This window comes from Felis catus, chromosome A1, assembly GCF_018350175.1.
Source record: "Felis catus isolate Fca126 chromosome A1, F.catus_Fca126_mat1.0, whole genome shotgun sequence".
NCBI lineage: Eukaryota > Metazoa > Chordata > Mammalia > Carnivora > Felidae > Felis > Felis catus.
Window position 1 is genome coordinate 142,084,566 of NC_058368.1, and position 22,038 is coordinate 142,106,603.

Sequence of the window (22,038 nt, forward strand, 5' to 3'; positions counted from 1 at the left end):
CATAATTTATGTGTATGTGTACATGACAGACACACTACATAAATGACAATTAAAATTCCATTCAGTTTTAAGTTATAAAATCTATACATTATCACAGGTCCTAACAGGCTCACAAGTAAAAACCAGGATAGGGTCTCTATAACCCAAATAAAATTAAAGATGTCTAAAGAATGTGAGGAGAAAAACAGTCACTGGGTTTTGCTTAGTATAAGGATAAGCCTTAATTATAAGGCTAATAAAATAAGCCTCCATGGGCTATAACATTCCATATAACATTTTTGGTATTATTAACAAAGCACCTACCTGTACAATTTCTGTATTGCATGGGCTGCATTCTTCCTAACATATGGTGATAAATCAGCAGAAGCCTCCTTAATAGCAAGCATCATAATAGGTACAATAATTGGTACTCTAATACTTGACAGAACTCTCAAAGCACTTGCACGGATTAGTTGATTTGGGTCCTAGAAAGAGTGTAAAAATATGCATCAAAATCTCAAGTTTAATATTTCAAAGATATCTCTATGAGACAGCTAACAGGTGCTCACAGGATTCAATGTAACAACACACACACACACACACACACACACACACACACACACACACACACACAAACTATTTAAAGAACCAGTATATGAACACTGGATAAGGAAAAAGAGTTACTAAATGTTTATTTCTTCGAACAAGAAAAGTAATGGTTATAATTCTAGTTGATCATTCATTACTAAACATGTTGGGTTTTTAGAGTTTCACAATGACACAACGCTGCAGGCTATAAATTTTCTCTTTAAAAAGTCACATCCCGGGGTGCCTGGGTGGCGCAGTCGGTTAAGCATCCGACTTCAGCCAGGTCACGATCTCGCGGTCCATGAGTTCGAGCCCTGCATCAGGCTCTGGGCGGATGGCTCGGAGCCTGGAGCCTGTTTCCCATTCTGTGTCTCCCTCTCTCTCTGCCCCTCCCCTGTTCATGCTCTGTCCCTCCTGTCCCAAAAATAAATAAAAACGTTGAAAAAAATTTAAAAAAAAAATAAAAAATAAATAAAATAAATAAATAAAAAGTCACATCCCAACTGAGGGTTGATGGGGGGTGGGAGGGAGGGGAGGGTGGGTGATGGGTATTGAGGAGGGCACCTTTTGGGATGAGCACTGGGTGTTGTATGGAAACCAATTTGACAATAAATTTCATATATTGAAAAAAAAAAAAAAGTCACATCCCGGGGCGCCTGGGTGGCTCAGTCGGCCACCGACTTCAGCTCAGGTCACGATCTTATGGTCCGTGAGTTCGAGCCCCGCGTTGGGCTCTGGGATGGCTCAGAGCCTGAAGCCTGCTTCAGATTCTGTGTCTCCCTCTCTCTCTGACTCTCCCCCGTTCATGCTCTGTCTCTGTCTCAAAAATAAATAAACTTAAAAAAAAAAAGTCACATCCCCTCATTGCACACTTTCAACAATTAGGTATAGTGATGAAGAGTTCTTGGGTGCATGATAAGGATTACGAAGAACATAAAGAAACATGTAGAAAATGAAACAGAGAGAAAAATCTAGTTGGTTATATACATATTATTTTCTGAGGACACTGAATAGGCAATGTGAGAGGCCTTTCAAAACAATACTGCGCCATTTAGTAGATTACTGGTCCACTTCTTTAAATAACACACCTTCAGCTTTGCACAAATCTTGTAGCTATTTGCTGGCTCACTCTACTATTTACCTTCAGAGCTCGCTGAAAAGTGCTTATGGACAAGAGTGCCAGATCCTGCTGTTCTTCAGCATACCGGACCAGGTAAACATACACTAACTTCTTGATCTGTTAAAAAAAAAAGAAAAGAAAAAAATCACGTAATGCTAGCCAGACTGAAAATTAAAAATTCATTATTTTGTATACCAAATCCATTCTCAATTTTTGTGAAATAAAATAACTGAACCTGGTCATAGCTTATATTATGATATAAAGATAATATACTGTAGCATGAGGAATGGCAACAGAAAAAACTTGTGAAATAAGCATTTTGATAATCCAATCTATAACAGCAACATGTTGTTCTGTAACAACATTCCAAAAAGTCTTGAGGGCTAACTTACTTCAAGCTTATATACTCCTTGCTTGCTGACCTAAGTCCCTTTGGTCCTGAGATGAACTAACCTACTCTTCTTGAGATCTGCAGACCACCGGCCTTAAGGAGAGAAGGACCAGGCTTTCCCAAAAGAGAAGTCCTGACCATATTTGATGCCAGCAGGTCTGCTCGGGGTCGTGTCGACATACGCCATTCCCCTAGGCACCACCTCCTCCTGCAGACCTACCCCCAACCCCCAAAGCCCCTTTGAAACCTTCTGGCTTTGCCTGGACAGGAAAGATGGTCTCTGGGACATGAGTCCACCATCTTCCCAGGCTGCTGGCTTCCTGAATAAAGTGACATTTCCTTTCCCACCATCACTTGTCCTTCTACTGATTTTCAAGCAGTGAGCAGGTGAACCTGAGTTCAGAACCAGTTCTCTGTCGGGTAACACTTTCTCTCAAAGGGAATAAAAAAAATCCCTGAGCAAAACTCAGACAAGAATATTAAGGGGCGCCTGGGTGGCTCAGCTGGTTGAGTGTCTGACTCTTGATTTTGGCTCAGGTCATGATCTCATAGTTCATGGAATTGAGCCCCGTGTTGGGTTCTGCGCTGACCTCACAAAACATGCTTGAGATTCTGTCTCCTTCTCTGTCTGTCCCTCACTGGCTCTCTCTCTCTCTCTCTCAAAATAAAGAAAAATAAACTTAAAAAAGAAAAAGAACATTCTTTAAATGTTATATTAAAATATAACTGAATTATGAAAGTATTTTCAAAATGAAGGATAAAAATACTAGAAAGAACTTGGATTCTATCCTCTAGCTACATGGTATATATATATGAACTTATGTCTCCTCATCAAAAGGTGTTGGAGCCGCAACTCTGATTGTATGGTAATATTCACATTCACATTCCAATATATATTACATGATATTTTCAGCTCAGTAAGAATAAGGTATGACAATACCAATTTAATGTGATAAAAACTCCATAAGACTGGGAGTATCTGACAACTGTTCTAAATGGCAATTTAATCAGTTAAGTCTAAAACAGCATTATGATGAACAGAAAAATTAAATAAAAATTAAAATGTGAGTCGAAATTCATCAACTGCTTCCTTCTGACATAGCTCATACACTATAATCTTCCTTCTGAAATATCTTCAGATACCACTGCCTGAGTAGTTTTTTTATGCATCAGCAGAGTACAGACCTAAAAGTTTATGGAATGTTCAAAGAGCACAGGAAATGAGAGGAAGTAACTGGATATAGCTGGAATTGATGCTAGAAAGGAAAAAGTGCTACACCAGGCCATATTTTATGTCATACTAACCAATATGAACTTCTTTAAAGACAACTACTTCCTTCATACTCCACTTTCCTCTGACACAACATAGTTTTGTTTTAAGTAAGCGCTAGGCCCAACGTGAGGCTTGCACTTACAACCCCAAGATCAAGAGTCGTGTGCTCTACCAACTAAGCCAGCCAGGCACCCCAACACAGCGTAGTTTTGAGTTCCTTCACTATCCTGTTTGCTTTCTTCTGAACTCACTCCAATTTGTCTATATTTCTTTCAGTGTAGAACCCCAAACTACAAATGAAGTTTAAGTAGAACAAACAAGTTAAGGCTACGTTCCATGTAAGGTGCTTCCACTGACACAACTAAATCTTAAAAATAAAAATATACATTTTCTAAAAGTACACTGACTACATTAAGCCATACTGAGTAAATATCCTGGTGGGGTTTTTCTCTTTTAAAAAGAAATGGTGCTAAACACACCATTTTAAGTTGATACCAATCCATTTTTCTATACTATATAGACAGGGTTATAGATGACAGTAACAAAAAAATTATCTCCAAATACTCTTCAGTGGTGAATGGATCGACAAAGTCCTAAAAACAAAACTAAAACCCTTAAAAAATTAAAACTCAGTGCCCAATGCAGTCCATCATCTGCCCCAAAATTCCTTTCTTCGCAACCAGGTATTTAAGTTCCTAAGATCACAACAATGCCAAAAGACAATAAACACTTCCTAGTTGACTGATTTGTAGCATTTTCAATATAGCAAATCAACACACAGACACATGTAAGATATTTCCCAAATCCATCTTAGGATGAACATGGGGCTACTTAATGCAGGAACCATTCCTATTCACCTATATATTCGCAGAACCTATCATAATGGCTGGCATGTGGTAAGAGCTCAATAATTAGCTGAATGAAACATCACAGCCCAGTGGTATACTGAAAAAATTTAAGGTTGTTCTCATTAAATTGCTATATCAGGAATCTAACTTCCACCAATGGTTATAATTCACCAAACAGATTCCTAGATAAAACACCAACATACTGTGAGGAAATGATGCATATTAAGAAGATTGTCTCCAAAAGTCTTTAACTTGTAAATTATTGTTTTGCTTTGATAGAGAGCACAAGAGCATAAGCGGGAGAGAGGGGCAGATGGGGAAGGGGAGAAAAGGTGAGAGAGAGAGAGAAAGAGCGAGAGAGAAAGAGAAAGAGAGAGAGAGAATCTCAAGCAGGTTCCACGCCCAGCAGAGAGCCCGACACGGGACTCAATCCCATGACCCTGGGACCATGACCTGAGCCGAAATCAAGAGTCAGATGTTCAACCGACTAAGCCACCCAGGCACCCCTAACTTGTGGGATTTTTAAAAATTAATCATTTAAAATGTTCTTTCTTCATATTAATTATATTCAGACCCAGTCTACAGTTCTCTGGAAAGTTTTGGAAGAAATAGGTTAGAGTCCACCCATCCCCTCATCTTCCTGTGATTTATTTCTCAGCAACACCTTTATTTACGAAGTAACTGTACAACCAACTTTTAAAGCTGAATTATGAACTCCAGAATATATCCAGGGGTTTATATTGGCAACACTGAAACATTCAGAACCACAGCTGAGCTAGCAGGCATTGCTGTAATTACTGACTATTGGAGAAGGACTTTTGTGCCTGTTATAGCAAAAAGCATAACAATATTAAATCACAGAAGGTTGCAAAACACCAAATTTGTTCTAGTTCTGTTATAAGAATCAATCAATATTGACCACAAGAGGCCTGTGCACTGACTGGCTGCAGGTGTGCAGAGAAAGCCTAGTTTCCCTGAAACCATTCTGTGACCAGAAATGGGAGTACTTAAAGCTCCGTGACTACACCATTCTCTGATCAGTTACCTCCATTCAATGTTACAACACTCCTTGCTGTAAAGCTAATCATAGCAGAGCCCCAGTAGGCTGGCAGAACACAGGCAGATCTGTTTAATTAGTTTATCAATACTAGTACATCAAACTTCATGAGTTATTGACTAAACCTTTGATTATTTTTGTACTATAACCACTGATTGCTTACTAGGTAACTTTTGGTATCATTTGACATCAAATGGAAGATGACGTACAGCTTAACTGTGTGTCTAAGGCAGCATGTACTTATAAAAATGAAATTTTGCACTTGATAGCAATGAAACATCAGTCAATTCTCTAAACATAAATTTTAAAAAGCTTATGTCAGTTTTCTCATATTAGAGGATTAAGCATGTTTCAAAAAACAACGTAATTCAAGAAGAAAAGAAACCCAAACAAATACACCAATAATTATGTTTATAGGGACATTTTTGTTGCAGAACATTACGCAGTATATGAGAATCTGAGTGTAAAGGGAAGAGATGAACAAATAGGAAAGTTCTATTATAACTACCTGAACAGTACAAACAGTTTTGGATGAACAATAAATAACATAGAATTTTCTGTTTACAAGAAGACTAGAAGTCCAGGGGGAACTAGTTAATTTACCACCAATTTCTAAGGACTTCCTCATTTCTACCCATCTCTAAGTCATACGAATAGTTATATCAAGGCCAGATACCTCCCAAAGGATAGCTAATACCAGATGTTGATAAGGGGCCAAAGTCACTAAGGGAGAGGAGGAGGAGGAAGAAAGCATCAAGCAGGAAGGATGGCTCTAAAAAGGGGAATGGTCTAAGATGGGTTCTGAAGCCAAGCCACCTGGCTTTGGATTCTGACTGTGAAATATGACCTTGATCTGATAATTTAACCTCTCTGTTACCTTGTCCTCATATATAAAATATGGGAAATGACAGAATCAACCTCACAGAGTTATTTGTGACGATAAAATGAGTTGATATATGTAAGGTACTAACAACCTCGCACAGAAAGCATCTTTTAATGCTTTCTCTAGCATTTCTCTAGAGACTCCAGTCCTAAAACACTAAGATAACAGCACTACCTATATCTCACAATTTTTCTAAGTCAAATCTCAATTTTTTTCAGATACCTGCACTTACATCAGAAGCCATAAAACGACATCAAATTAGAAGCTCAGATAGCATGACCATAATATATCAAAGAGAGTTTAACTCTTGATATTATCAATTCAGAAGTATATAGTAACAAGCATACAAATATTGTTTAATAAATATCTATTAAATTAGTGACAAGTCAAATTTGCAAATACTAGATTACATACATATAGCCTACATTTCTCCTATTAATTGGACTCTTAGAAAGAATGGTTTATCAAGTTAATTTAAGTCCAATATTAAATTAATTGTTTTGATTTTAATTTACCCGAGTCAGTCAAATTGATTTTATGATGACTAATCATTTTGATAGCAAAATTCACCTATTCCAAATATATAATGTATTTATTATCTAATAAAAATTTATGTATTCTTGAATAAGTTTCTAAAAATGGGTTTGAAGTATATATGTTTAAAACCCTATAATATTTTCTAATAATGTTAAAATGGTGAAGGAAAAATAATTATTTTTATATATGTAAATGTGTACTCTAGAAATGTATAAAATATACTTCGCTTTATTTTTCCAGATCTTGAATATGTAAATGCAAGATTATTTAAACTAACTTACCTTATACGAGAAAAAACTATTTTTTTTTTAATTTTTTTTTAACGTTTATTTTTGAGACAGAGAGAGACAGAGCATGAATGGGGGAGGGTCAGAGAGAGAGGGAGACACAGAATCTGAAACAGGCTCCAGGCTCTGAGCGGTCAGCACAGAGCCCGACGCGGGGCTCGAACTCACAGACTGTGAGATCATGACCTGAGCTGAAGTAGGCCGCTTAACCGACTGAGCCACCCAGGCGCCCCGAGAAAAAACTATTTAAACTACTAGTATACTTTATATTAGAGACATAGCAACACCAATTCACTGTCATAGTGTTAAAATAATATCTAAGAGTCCACTTCACGTCAATCTTGTATTTGTATTATATACAAATGAAGTGTGACCTAGCTACTCCTATTGCTGTACTTAAAAAATTCATCATTCTCATCATGATTATTTTATTCACTCTTATTCTTTCCTGTACCTAAGCAATTGTTCCTTTAAAAAAAAAATGCCTCATTTTTACAACTAAAAATACTTAAGCACTGACTATAAAGTTGCTAATGGTACATAGCTCACTCAGTATATTCTGGCCGTAAAGCACTAGAAGACACTGCTATAGAAGTCTGATACAGAGACTGGAAAAGATGATGAAAATTTTCAAGTACGTCATCACTTATAAATTGAAAATTCCACACAGAAAGTAGGGAAAGCTGAGCCTAATGTTTCATTTGATCAATAACATTCCATGTATTTTTAAGGCTTTAGAAACAGTTACAGATTTTGATGAAGCTGTAATTTAATAATAACTGAGAGACCTGATTTACCCTCCTGCCTTAACCAAATAGAATATCAGGGGCAGGAAATGTAACAATAGTTTCCTATGTTGGACACCAAGCAGTACAGAACTGTGAACCCAGAGAGAGGGAAAAGTCAAGCTGAGTACTATCACTAAGCATAAGTCTACCAGCACAGGGGGGCAACTCAAACAGAATTCAGAAGATTCACTGTGCTGAGGAGACAAGAGACGAAAGTTCAGAGGCCAAGGTTGCTCAAATTTGCAGAGCAAAAAAACAAACAGGAGGAAACTTCACAGAGACAGTGAGAGGGAGAGAGAGAGCACACACACACTACAGAGGACCACCATCAAGTCTGAAACGAAGCCCTGACATGCACAAGAAAGAGTGACATAAAACTACCTGAGGCCAGACCAATCAATCAATCAATCAATAACACCAAAAACAAACACAAGAAAAAAGTACGCATAAGATATCTTAAAGATCACAAAGAACTAGGATTAGTTCATGCTCCTACCAGCCAGAGAAAATATCTCATAAATACACAGACTGCTGAGTAGAATCCCAAGAAGGCATCACTTTAGGAGTGGGATTAAATTAATCTAAACTAAAAATATTTCTGAGCTCCCTAATAAAGCTTAAATGTATGCTTTGAAAGAATCAAATAATTCCACATAACTGTGTGCCACAAACAAAAAAAAAGCCAACACAATTTAAAGGAATACAACAAAATCCACCAACCAGCCACATAAATTTCACAATGTTTAGCATCCAATTAATTAAAAAATTAGGAAAATATGAATCATAACCATGAGAAAAATCAATCTATAGAAAAAGACTCAAGTGATAGAAAGGATAGAAGTGGCAGAGAGGCGCCTGGTTGGCTCAGTCAGTAGAGCATGTGACTCTTGATCCTGGGATCATAACCTTGAGCCCCATATTGGGTGGAGAGTTTACTTAAAAGTAAAATCTTAAAAAAAAAAAAAAAAAAAGGAGAAGGGCTTTACAGTAACTATTATAAATATGCTCCATATGCCCAAGAAGACAGACAAAAATATGACTATGTTGAGGAGAGAATCACAAGATATAGAAGTGATCCAATGAAACATCTAGAGATGAAAAATGTAACAGCTGATTTGATAAATACACCAGAAGAGATGAACAAGTTAGACACAACAAAAGGTAAGGTCAGTTAAGTATACAGCAATAAAAGCTATCAAAATGAAGCACAGAGAGAAAAGACTGGGAAAAAACTGACGATATTATCAGTGACCAGTAGGACAACATCAATTAGTCTGTATGTGTACCAGAAATGCCAAAAGGAGAGAGAAGAGAGAAAATATATTTGTGATAAACTAATGGCTGAAATTTTAAGAAAACTATAACCCACAAATATAAGATGCTCAACAAACCTGAAGCAGAATAAACATGAAAAAAAATATGTCAAGGCATATCGCAATAAAATTGAAAACCTGTGCTAGAGAGAAAATCTCGAAACCAAGAAGAGATAAGAAAGACACATTGTACACAATGACACAGAGATTAACAATGACAGTAAACTTGCAGGACAGAAAACAATGAAATATTTTTTTGATGTTTATTTATTTTTGAGAGACAGAGAGCAAACAGGGGAGGAACATAGAGAGAAAGAGAAAGAGAGAGAGAGAGAGAGAGAGAAAGAGAATCCAAAGCAGGCTCCAGGCTCCGAGCTGTCAGCACAGAGCCTGACACAGGGCTCAAACCACAAACCGTTGAGATCATGAACTGAGCTAAAGTCAGACACCATAACTGACTAAGCCACCCAAGCACCCTGAAATACTTTTTAAATACTGAACAAAGAAGACTGTAAACCTAGAACTGTAAATTTTACCAGGCAAAAATATTTTCAAATTGTAAGCAAAATAAAGACTTTTTAAAACAAAAGCTGAAAGAATTCATTATCAGCAAAACAAAAGAGATGTTAAAGAAGTCCTCTAGTCATAAGGAAAACAATACCAAATAGGCTATTTGGACCTATACAAAGGAATGAAGAGGGCCATAAATGGTAAATATGAGAGAACACATGAAAAGACTTTGGGGGAGAGAGGCAGCTCATTTTTATTTTTTATTTTTAATTAAAAAAGTTGTATTTACTTAGGAGCATTCAGAATGTCAACAAAATAGCTGCAACTTTTTTTTTTCTTTGCAATTACAGGGTGGTATTCAGTTAACAAAACAATTATTTCGTATAAGCTGCATCAGAGACAAATGAAGATGAAAAACAACTATCCCCGTATAAAATTAATTTATGCTGTGCACTAACAAGGGCCTGCTTTAAATGTCCACACCAATTTACAACCCCCATACTGTACCATATAAGGCTGGTGGCTACTGAAAACACCACCAGGACAGGACTATCTAAAGACACATTCGGTAGTGTGTTCACTATACAAAAAACGACACTGTACAGTTTAAAAGCAAGTCTTACACAGCCTTACATTTCAGTTTTTTTCTTTAAAAGGAGTGAGTTGTATAAAGGGGTTTAAATGCTTTACAGACAAAAAACAAAAAACTGTGCTAGAACCAACATATTCATCTTCACCATCTTCTTCATCTCCCTCCTCTTCCTCATCCTCTTCATCTTCCTCATCTTCCTTGTTTTTCTTAGCCTTGACGACTCCTGTTTTTGCTTTATCAGGCTTTCCTTTAACTCAGTATGCAGCAATATCCTTTTCATATATTTTCATCAGCTTATTAGCGGCCTTCAGGTCATCTGCAGCAGTGTTAGTCCAAATCTCTCCCAGTTTCCCTGCAACATCACCAATGGATAGGCTGGGATGTTTGGAATGTTCTCCTTTGATTTCTGGGCAATTATCGGAACAAAACAAGAAAAAGGCCGAAGGAGGCCTCTTGGGTGCACCGGTATCCTTGAACTTCTTTTAGGAGGGATATCAGTTTTCATTTCTCTTCCATAACGGGACGTTTCTGCCTTTGCCATGTCTTCAAACTTTCCTTTCTCTTTAGCAGACGTGGTCTACCATCTCTCTGAGCACTTCTTAGAAAACCCTGAGAAGTTGCCTGCAGCAACGGGGTGCTGCTTCTTGCACTCCTCTCGGTAACTTTGCACAAAGAATACATATGATGACATTTTGCCTCTTGGCTTCATAGGATCTCCTTTGAAACAGCTCATTTTTTTTTTAATTTTTTTTTCAACGTTTTTTATTTATTTTTGGGACAGAGAGAGACAGAGCATGAACGGGGGAGGGGCAGAGAGAGAGGGAGACACAGAATCGGAAACAGGCTCCAGGCTCCAAGCCATCAGCCCAGAGCCTGATGCGGGGCTCAAACTCACGGACCTCGAGATCGTGACCTGGCTGAAGTCGGACGCTTAACCGACTGCGCCACCCAGGCGCCCCGAGACAGCTCATTTTTAAAACTCTTTAATAGATAAGTAAACTGGTAATTTTGTAATAAAATTGTACCAGAACAATCTCCCACAGAAAACTTAAAAAAAAAAAAAAAAAAAAAAAAGGACATATTACAAAAGCACTGTGGCCCCTGGTGGTGAAACAGCAGCAGAGTGTGGTTAGGAGTATATACTCAAAGGTGACAAGAGAGAGAGTAAATTCCCCACTCCCTTGGCTTTCTGATGAGGCCAAGCGAATACTGGATGAAGTGCAAGTGGAGGCACTGATGGACAAACCACTGTCTCTGGCCAAAGGTGCCAAAATATTGAACCTACAAAAATCATGGCCACTGAAGAAAGTAGGGGAATCCCAGAAGGGAAAGGGCTGGAGATGGGCTCCTCAAATAGTCTCTACCCACATCTCTGACTAACTCCTGAACCATGCAAGCAGAGAATAGACTCAAAGTAGTTCAGCAGAAGACAAAAAATATGACATGAGACTGACTGAAGCTGCTGCTTAAGAAACAGAATTTACAATTTGAACTCGTCAAGGTAAGCACCTTCAAAATACCACCTGTGATGTAAAAATAAAAGAATACAGAATCTCCATGATAATATAATGGCAAGAACAGAACTCAAAATTGCCCAATGTAAGACAAACTCAAGAAATGGAATACATACATAAACACATATATATAAATATATATGTATACACACACACACACACACACACACACACACACACACACACACACAAGAAAATCAACCAAATGTAAGTTTGAGATAAACAAGGTATTGGAACCAGCAGACAATTTTAAAGCCTACTATTACACATATTCTTAATGAAGTAAAAGAAAATGTGCTCTCAATTAGAGAAAAATAAAGCATATCTCAGCAAAGAAAGAACCAAGGTGAAATTCTGAAATGAAAAAATGTTCACTGAATGTACTCAACAATCAAATGGAGATGCCAGAAGAATAAGTGAACCTGAAAAAAAGGTGAATAAAAATCCAATGGGAAGCACACAAAGAGATATAAGAAAACCAACAAAGCTTCACGCACTTCAAACAATATACATGTTGTTGTTTACAATAATACGAGAAGGAGAAGAGAATGGAGCAAAATATTACCTGAAGAAATAATGGCCACTCTTATGTTTATAGCAGCATTATTTACAATAGACAAGATACGGAAGCAGCCCTAGTGTCCATCAATTGACAAATGAAGAAAGAAGATGTGGTACACGTACACACACACACACACACACACACAGTGGCTTAGCCAACAAAAAGAATGAAATCTTGGGGCGCCTGGGTGGCTCAGTCGGTTGAACGTCCGACTTCGGCTCATGTCACGATCTCACGGCTTGTGAGTTCAAGCCCTGTGTCCAGCTCTGTACTGACAGCTCAGAGCCTGAAGCCTCTTCAGATTCTCTCTCTCTCTCTCTCTCTCTCTCTCTCTCTCTCTCTGCCCCTCCCCCCGCTCACACTGTCTCTCTCAAATAAACATTTAAAAAAAAATAAAAAGAAAAACAAGTCAGAAACAAAATTCAGAACTCTTTAAAAAAAAAAAAAGAATGAAATCTTGCCATTTGCAGTGACATGGGTGGAGCTAGAGAGTATAATGCTAAGTGAAATAAATCAGTCAGAGAAAGACAAATACTCTACGAGTTCACTCATATGGGGAATTTAAGAAACAAAACAAAAGATAAGAGAGAGAGAGAGACAAGACACAGACTCTTAATTATAGAGAACTGGTGGTTACCACAGAGGAAGTGGTTGGGGGGATGGATTAAATAGGTGATGGGGATTGAGGAATGCATTGGTCAAGGTGAGCACACGGTAATGCATGCAAGTGTTGAATTATTATATTGTACACTGAAACTAAAAAAGAAGAGAAATAATCGCCAAAATTTCCCTAATTTTGATCAAAGGCAGTAATTCACAGATATAAGACATTCAATAGACACCAGTCCAAATGAACACAAAGAAGCTCAAACCAAGACAACTCAGAGTTAAAGATGAAAAGCAAAACATGAAAGCATCATGAGAAAAATGACAAATTACATAAGTGGTATCAATTACCCAGTTAACAGGGATACTGCATAACGAATCACAGAGGATCTTTAAAGCATCTTTAGAGTGCTAAAAGGAAAACAACAACAACAATAACCCATATAACCCAGAATTCTATGACCAGTGCAAGGATCCTTTAGGAACAGAGGTAAAATGGAAACACTTTCAGAAAAGAGATTTCAGCAGCAACAGATCTGCACCACAGCAAAAGCCAATGCAAGATTTTAAGGCAGGAAGATAAAGATACTGATAGAAATGTGGATCTTTACAATACAAAGAGAACGCTGGAAATAAGTGACAAACACTTTTTCTGTTTTCTTCTCTTAATTTCTTTATAAATCATGAAAATTTAAAGCAAAAATTGCACTGTCTTGCGACGTTTTTAATCTGACACAAATAAAGCTAAACAAAAGACAGAAGGAATATGGATGTATACGGTTGCAAGATTTCTATATTTTAAGTGGAGAGATACGGTATTAAATTAACTGCAAAAAGCTACGAATGAATACAGTAGGGTCACCTGGGTGGCTCAATCGGTTAAGTGTACAACTCTTGATTTCGGCTGAGGTCAGGATCTCACGGTTCTCGGCTGAAGGCGCCGAGCCCTGCTTGGGATCCTCTCCCCTCCTCTCTCTTTGCCCCTCACAAGCTCTCTCTCTCTCACTCGGTCTCTTAAAATAAATAAACTTTAAAAAATAAAAATAAATACAGTCAACAATTTAAAAAAAAGTGCAAAGATAAACAGGTTAAAAATAAAAACAAGAAAATTTTAAATGGGAGTTCCTCCAAAGCAAAGAGAAGAAAGGAAAAAAGAAAACAAAAAAGACAAATAGAAAATAAATAGTATAATAGTACACTCAAATCCAAACATACCAGTAATTACATCAAGTGTTAAAATAATAAACAATCCAATTCAAAGGCACAGTTTGACAAAATGGATGGGGAAAAGATGGAACTATGTTCTGGCAATAAGAGATGCACAGGGCATTCAAAGACACAGACAGGCTAAAAGCAAATAGTTGGAAAAAAGATATACTGGACAAAGGGATGAGAAGGCTGGAGTGGCAACATGAATAACAAATCAAATAGACTTTAAGACAAAAAGTGTCACCAGAGATAAAGAAGGACCTATTTTAGGGTAAAAGGGTCAAGTCATTACGAAGACACGCAGAGTGAGGCGTGATGGGAGTGCTTTAAAATTTATGCAAGAAAATGACTAAATTAAAGGGAGAAATGAACAATTTCAGAATCACGACTGGGAGATTTAAAAGCCCCCTCCTAGCAATCAGTGGAACACCAGACAACAGGTCAGTAAAAATAATTTTAAAAATCTAAACACTAACGACCCACATTTAAGTAACACGGATAGAAATGTATATCCAACAATAGCAGAATACACATTCTCTACACCAACTGCACATGGTTTGCACACCAAAATAAACTATGATGATCTATAAACAAGTTCTCATAAATTTTAAGAATGAAATAAAACTAAATATGCTTTAGGACTAAAATGGAAGAATGTTACAAAGCAATTAATAGTAAGATCATTCAGATAACCCTTCCATCCCCAGAATGAGGAAATTAAACACACTTCTAAATAATCCATGAGTCAATAAAGAAATCATAAAGTAAAAATATTTTTAACTAAACAGCAATGAAAATCTATAAAATTTAATTTGAAAAACGCAAATGAAACAATGTTTAGAAGAAAATACATAGTATTTTATATTAACCAAAAGTTTTGATCTGCGTTTCCAACTCAAGATATTAAAAAAAGAACCCCACCTTAACTATGTCTTTTGCAAATTCAGGTCCCAATTTCAAAATAATGAAACTATTTAGACTTTTTTTTACATGTAAATAATGCTTCCATTTTCTAAATGACCACTAAGTAACAGAGATTTATTCCCTTTGTTTTTAAAAGGAAGCATGTTAAAAATAATTAGCTATTTTGACATTCTCTAGATGTTCGAGCAGCTCAATACTGTTAGAACTGTCCTGTTTATTTTTGTTTTCAAGAGGAAAAAAGTCAGCTTTCTTAGGTGAATTTTATACAGGAAAAGGACATTCACATATTTCAGTTTTCATGTTTTTTCCCACTTCAAGAAAAACAACCATGTTCATGTTCAAAGACTGACAAAGTAATTGTCAGTAAATTAATTTTTAATATTAAAAAGGAACCCCAAATTATGTATAAATCTGAAGTATAAAAGATAAATACAAAAGTCAATAATCATTTAAAAAATCAATGACATACAAAACAGAAAAAAGTAAATGGATAAAACTAAAAGCTGTTTTTCAAAAGGTCAATACAATTGATAAGCCTCTAATCTGACCAAGAAAAAGAGATGACAAAAACTACCAATTATCAGGAAGAGTAAATATCACTGCAGAAGGTACAGACATTAAAAAAATACTAAGGGTGGGGCGCCTGGGTGGCGCAGTCGGTTAAGCGTCCGACTTCAGCCAGGTCACGATCTCACGGTCCGGGAGTTCGAGCCCCGCTTCAGGCTCTGGGCTGATGGCTCAGAGCCTGGAGCCTGTTTCCGATTCTGTGTCTCCCTCTCTCTCTGCCCCTCCCCCGTTCATGCTCTGTCTCTCTCTGTCCCAAAAATAAATAAACGTGGAAAAAAAAAAAAAAAAAAATACTAAGGGAATATTTTTAACAATTTCATGTTACTAAACTGACAACCCGGATGAGATGGATAAATTTCTTGACTGACAAATTACTAACAGAGATCCAAGAAGAAATAGAAAATCTAAATAGCCCTGTGTTGGCGATCCACCAAGACCATCTTCAGGTTGGATGACTGGCTAGAAGGGTTTATAGCACTCAGAAAAGTTGTCATACTCAGGGTTATGATTCATTACAGCAAAGGAATACATAGTAAGATCAGCAAAAGGAAAAGGTACATGGGGTGAAGTCCAGAGGACACCAGGCACAAGCTTCCAAGAATCCTAACAGTGGAGTCACATAAGACCTGCTTAATTCCTTCAGCAACAATGTATGCCAACATGTACAAAATGCCACCAACCAGGGAAACTTGACAAAGAAAGACTATCCAGAGTATTTATTAGGGATCAGTCATGTAGATCCTGTACAACTACACATATTGTCATCACTACGTAGGAGATCAGTAACTAAAGCTCCAGAACAGGAAAAGAAAAAGCAGGTGTTTACCAAAAAGTGATAAAACACTTTTATCAGACAGAACAGTCCAACAGCTCAGTTTGACCAAGCCAGACAACGAGCAGTCATGAAAATGTATCTTTTGGGGGAATGTATGGGGTTTGAGCAACCCAAGTCTGCTCAGTTAACTATTTCCCACAGTGGTTTATACCAAATAAACAATTTGAACTCATAATTTAAAACCTTCCTATAAAATAAACTCCAAGCACACTTGACTTCACACTAAAAATAAAATAATACCATATTAGGATAAAATAATTCTATACATACTCTTTGAGACAGCAAAGGAGAAATACATCCCAACTCATTTTACAAAGCCAGTATTACCCTGATATCAAAACAAAAGCCACTGCAAGTAAAATACATATAGACACAATAACATATAGACGCAAAACTCCTTAATAAAAAGATGGCATACCAATTCTAACAATATAAAGATTTAACACAAGATGACCATGAGGGACCTACCCCAGGAATAAAAAGGTTTAACTAGTGAAAAAAATCAATCCTAGTCATTTACCACTATCAAGAGAATAGAGAAAAATCATATAATGTCAAAAGTTACAGAAAAAGCACTTGGAAAAATTCAAAACTCATTTGCTATAAAAACTTTCAGCAAACTATGGGAAGAAAGAACTTCCTCAACATGATTACAGACAACTGCAAAAAAAAACCTATAGCTAATATCATATTCAAAGATAAAGGCACAGTGCTTTCTACATAAGAAACAAGGCAAGGATAACTACTCTCATCACTTTTATTCAATACTGTAATGTACGGTGTACTCAATGTAATATGACAAGAAGAAAAAAGAACAGAAAAGTAAAATTACATTTGTACATGATATGATCCTTTATGTAACAAAGCCTAAGAAATCTATAAAATAGCTATCAGAGCTAATAAGTGAATTTAGCAAAGACACAACACAAGATCAATATACAAAAATCAATTCTTTATGCTAGCAATAACCAATTGGGAAATGAAATTAAAAAGACAATGTTGTTTAAAATAGCCTTCAGGGGTGCCTGGGTGGCTCAGTCGGTTAAGCATCAAACTCTTGATTTGGGCTCAGGTCATGATCTCACAGTTTATGAGTTCAAGTGGCCCCCTCCCCCTGTATCAGGCTCAGCACTGACAGTGTACAGTGTAGTGTAGAGCCTGCTTAGAATTCTTTCTCTCTCTCTCTCTCTCTCTCTCTCTCTCTCTCCTCTCTCTCCTCTCTCCTCTCTCTCTCTCTCTCTCCCCACCCCTTCATCTCTCTCCACTCCTCCCTCACTCACACTCTCTCTCAAAATGAATAAACTTAAAAACAAATTTTATATATTTTTTAGGTTTATTTCTTTTGAGAGAGAGAGAGAAGGCACACGCACCAAAGGGGCAGAAAGGTGGTGGGGGAGAGAGAGAGAATCACAAGTAGCCTCCGCACCATCAACAGAGTCCGATGCGGGGCTGGAACTCACAAACCACGAGATCATGACCTGGGCCAAAATCAAGAGTTGGACACTCAACCAACTGAGCCACCCAGGTGGCCCTCAAAATAAATGAACTTCAAAAAAAATAAACAAAACAGCTTTCAAAACTACTAAAAAACAAATTTAAAATACATGCAAAACTTGAATACCAAAACTATAAAACACTGCAAAAGGAAATTATAGAAGACCACATTTGTGGACTGGAAGACTTAATATGGTAAAGACAGCAATTTTCCCCAAATGTGATCTATAAATTCAACGCAAACAAAATCAGTCCTAACAGGCTTTTGAGGAAACTGACACGCTCATTTTAACACTTACATAAAAAGACAAAAGACCCAGACTAGCCAAAAAAAGGTTAAAAAAACAAAACCAGGCTGGAGTGCTTACACTACCTGACTTCAAGACTTACAACGTGACTATCCAGTAAACAAGGCAGTGTGGTATGGCAAATAGACCAACGGAAAAGAAAAGAGTCCAGAAACATACTTGCACTTATATGATCAAGAATTCACAGAAGTAGCAAGGCAATTCAAGGGGGAAAAGACAGAGTCTTCTTAAAAAGTGATACCAGAACAAATGAATACCCAGAAAAATCAATAAATAAATCTTGAACCTTACTTACCTCACATCACACACAAAGTCTAATTTGAAATGTGCTGTGCAAGAAAAAGTTAATAAAGTAGGCCAAAGAATGCTATCCTTAGAAAGTCTGCTTTCAAAGTTGGCACTGACTGGGATCCGGGAACTTGAATTTTAGGGGCATTCCCACAATTCCCTGATAAGGGTGGTTTACAAACAATATGGTTTATGCTCAACATTTGCTTTTTTTAAGGGAGTTTGGAATTTTGGTACATGCTAGGCAGTTAATGCCTCCATGAACAGCCCCCCAGTAAAAGACTTGGGCACTGAATCACTAATGAGCTCTCCTAGCGGACAACACCTCACACTTTTTGTCACAATTGATGCTGGAGGAATTGATTATCACTGGGAAAATCACTGGAGAAAGATACTTGGAAGCTTGCATCTGGTTTCCTCTTGACTTTACCACAAGCACCTCTTTCAGGGACTGATTTTATTATGTACCTTTCATTGTAATAAATCATAGCTATGAGTATGACTATATCCTAAGTCCTATGAGTCCTCCCAGTGAATCATCGAACCTATGGATCACAGACCTATGGACACTGGATCCAAACATGGATCATTGACCTAAATATAATAGCTACAACTATTAAACTTTGAGAACACACCAGGAAAAATCTTTGATATTAGGTTAGACAAAGATCTCTTAAAAAGGTCACCAAAAACCATGAGGTACAACTGAGAAAAAAACAGATAAAATGGACTTTATCAAAATCAAATGTTTGTTTTTTAAAAGATATTAAGAAAACAAAAAGGCAAGCCACAGACCAAGAGAAAATAAATAATAATAAATAACCATCTATCTGAGAGAAGACTAGAACCAGAATTCTTATGCTTTAATTATAAAACAAAAAAGATATGAACAGACATTTTAGAAGAGATATGACTAACCAATAAATCATGAAAAATGTTCAACGGCACTAAATATAGGAAAATGTAGGGGCGCCTGGGTGGCTCAGTCAGTTAAGTGTCTGACTTCAGATCAGGTCATAAACTCACCGCTGAGTTCAAGACCCACATCGGGCGTTGTCAGCAAAGAACCCGCTTTAGATGCTCTGTTTCCCTCTCCCCCAGCCCCCCTCTCAAAAATAAATGAACATTTAAAGGAAAAAAAAAAAAAGAAAATGCAAATACATGCACAATGAAATACCATTATGCAGCTACCAAACTGGCTAATGTTAGAGTCTAATAAGGTCAAGTGTTGGAAGGGACGTGAACCAACTGGAACTCCCATACAATTGCTGGTGGGAATGCAAATGATACAGCCACTTTGGAAAACTCTATGACACTATTTCCTAAAAACTAAATATAGAGGGGCGCCTGGGTGGTTCAGTTGGTTGAACATCTGGCTCTTGATTTTGGCTCAGGTTATGATGTCACGGTTCGTGGGTTCCAGCAACACAGGGCCTGCTTGGGATCCTCTCTCTCCCTCTCTGGGTACCGCTCCCCTGCTTGCTCTCGCACTCTCTCCCTCTCAAAATAAATTAATAAACTTAAAAAAAAATTAAATATACATTTCCCAGACAATGCAACTTATCTATCCCTAGGTAATTAGAAAAGAAAAAGTTAAAATTAAAATACAAGAAAAATTAAAAATTAAAATACATGACCACATACAGCATTTTATTCAGGTGTATTTCAAAAGGTAAAACTGAAAATTGTAAAAATATCAGATTGCAGCAAAAAAGGAACAAAATGGGAATACATGAAATAGTACAGATGAATCTCAGATTTGAAGGTAAAAGGAGTCAAATTCAGGGCACCGGGGTGGCTCAGTGGATTAAGCATCCAACTTCGGCTCAAGTCAGGATCTCGAGGTTCGGGTTCAAGCCCTGCACCAGGTTCTTTGCTGACAACTGAGAGCCTGAAGCCTGCTTCAGATTCTGATTCTCCCTCTGCCCTTCCCTCCCTCTCTCTCTCTCTCAAATATGAATGAATGAATGAATGAATGAATGAATGAATGAAACATTTAAAAAATAAGGACTAAAACTCAAGAGACATCATACTGTACGGTTTAATTTATAAGAAATTCTAAAAATGACAAAACTCGTAACCAAAAGCAGATCAGTGATTGCATGGAGACTCAAAATGGATCACAGCCCTATATATAAAAGTTAAATCTACAAACTGTTAGGAAAAAAGACAAATATAAATCTTCATGACCTTGGATTAAGCATCCATTTCTTAGATATGACACCCAAGGCATAAGGAAACAAGAAAAAATAGAAGTGGAACTCATGAAAATTTACAATGTCTGTGCTTCAAAGGACACAATCAAGAAAATGAAAAGATAATCCACAGAATGGGAGAAAATATTTGCAAATTTGACAACAGATAAGAATCTAGTATTCAGAATATATAAAGAACTCAAACAATAAACAACAGAAGGAAAACCCAATTATAAAACGGTAAAAAGATCTGAACAGACATTTTTTCAAAGAAGATACAGAACTGGCCAAGAGACAATCAACAGTTTGTTATTAGAGAAATGTGAATCCAAATTGCAAAAGCAGTAATGAGATTCCACTTCACACCCTTTAGGATAACTCTAATCTAAAAGACAGTGATTTTTTTTTCAAAAAAGAAAAATTAGTATTGGTGAGGATGTGGAGAAATTATAACTCACATACAGTATTGGTGGAAATGTAAAATGATGCAGCGCTGTGCAAAAGAGTTTGTCAAGTCCTCAAAAAACCATACAGTAACCATATCACAGTAACCAGAAATATCACTCCAAGGTACACATACGAGAGAAGTGAACACATAGGTACACACACAAACTTGTACAAAGTGTTTAGTACTATTCATGATAGCTAAAAAGTGGAAACAACCGAAATGTCACTGGTGAATGAATACACAAAATTCAGTATGTCCGTACAAGAGAGTATTATTCAGCAATAAAGAGAAATGAGGTATTGATGTACACTACAACATGGGGGGACTTCGAAAACATTATGCGAAGCGAAAGAAGCCAGATACAAAAGTCACGCCCCGTACAACTTCATTTATATGAAATGCCCAAAAGAGGCAAATTCATAGAGACAGAAAGTAGATTCATAGTTGCCTAGGGCTGGGGGCACAAGGAGTGACTGCAGATGAAAGCAGGATTACTTTTTGAGGTGATAAAAATACAGAAGGAAATGGCAGTGATGGTTGTACAATTTGGTAAATCACTGAATGGCCCACTTTAAAAGTTTATGGCATGTTAACTATATTTCAAAGAAAAATGACTTTTAAAAAGCAAAAATAATAACCATATACTTTTAGGCGATTTTAGCATTATTTAGAAGTAAAATGTATGATAACTTAGGAAAAGGTAGGAAGGAGAAAATGGAAATTTACTGTCATAAGGTTTCCAAAGTATATATGAAAGGTTATAATGTTGATTAAAAGTGAAAAAGTCCCTTATATCCTTAATTTCTATTTCTTATAATCTACCTATCTCTACCTAAAACATCTGCTCTGATGACACTTAGTCCTTGAAAATATTCTTCAGTGAAGACTGCTACTCCTACCAAACTTTCCAGACTCAAAAAGA

At 36.9% G+C, this 22,038-nt stretch overlaps 1 protein-coding gene and 1 pseudogene across 6 annotated transcripts in view; both read right to left on the reverse strand.

The window, feature by feature from the left end:
* AP3B1 (adaptor related protein complex 3 subunit beta 1) overlaps positions 1 to 22,038 on the reverse strand; it is a 262,957-nt gene that overhangs the window by 193,715 nt on the left and 47,204 nt on the right. For 5 of the 6 annotated variants that reach the window (XM_023257772.2, XM_011284118.4, XM_045062465.1 and 2 more), the window contains exons 4-5: positions 1,709 to 1,804; positions 304 to 464 (exon numbers count right to left, since the gene is read on the reverse strand). In XM_023257772.2, the coding sequence (XP_023113540.2) occupies positions 304 to 464; positions 1,709 to 1,804 (257 nt within the window). Of the gene's footprint in view, positions 1 to 303; positions 465 to 1,708; positions 1,805 to 2,325; positions 2,555 to 22,038 lie in introns of those variants that run through there. The other variant, XM_045062468.1, reaches the window with a different exon arrangement.
* LOC102899171 lies at positions 9,457 to 11,009 on the reverse strand (annotated as a pseudogene).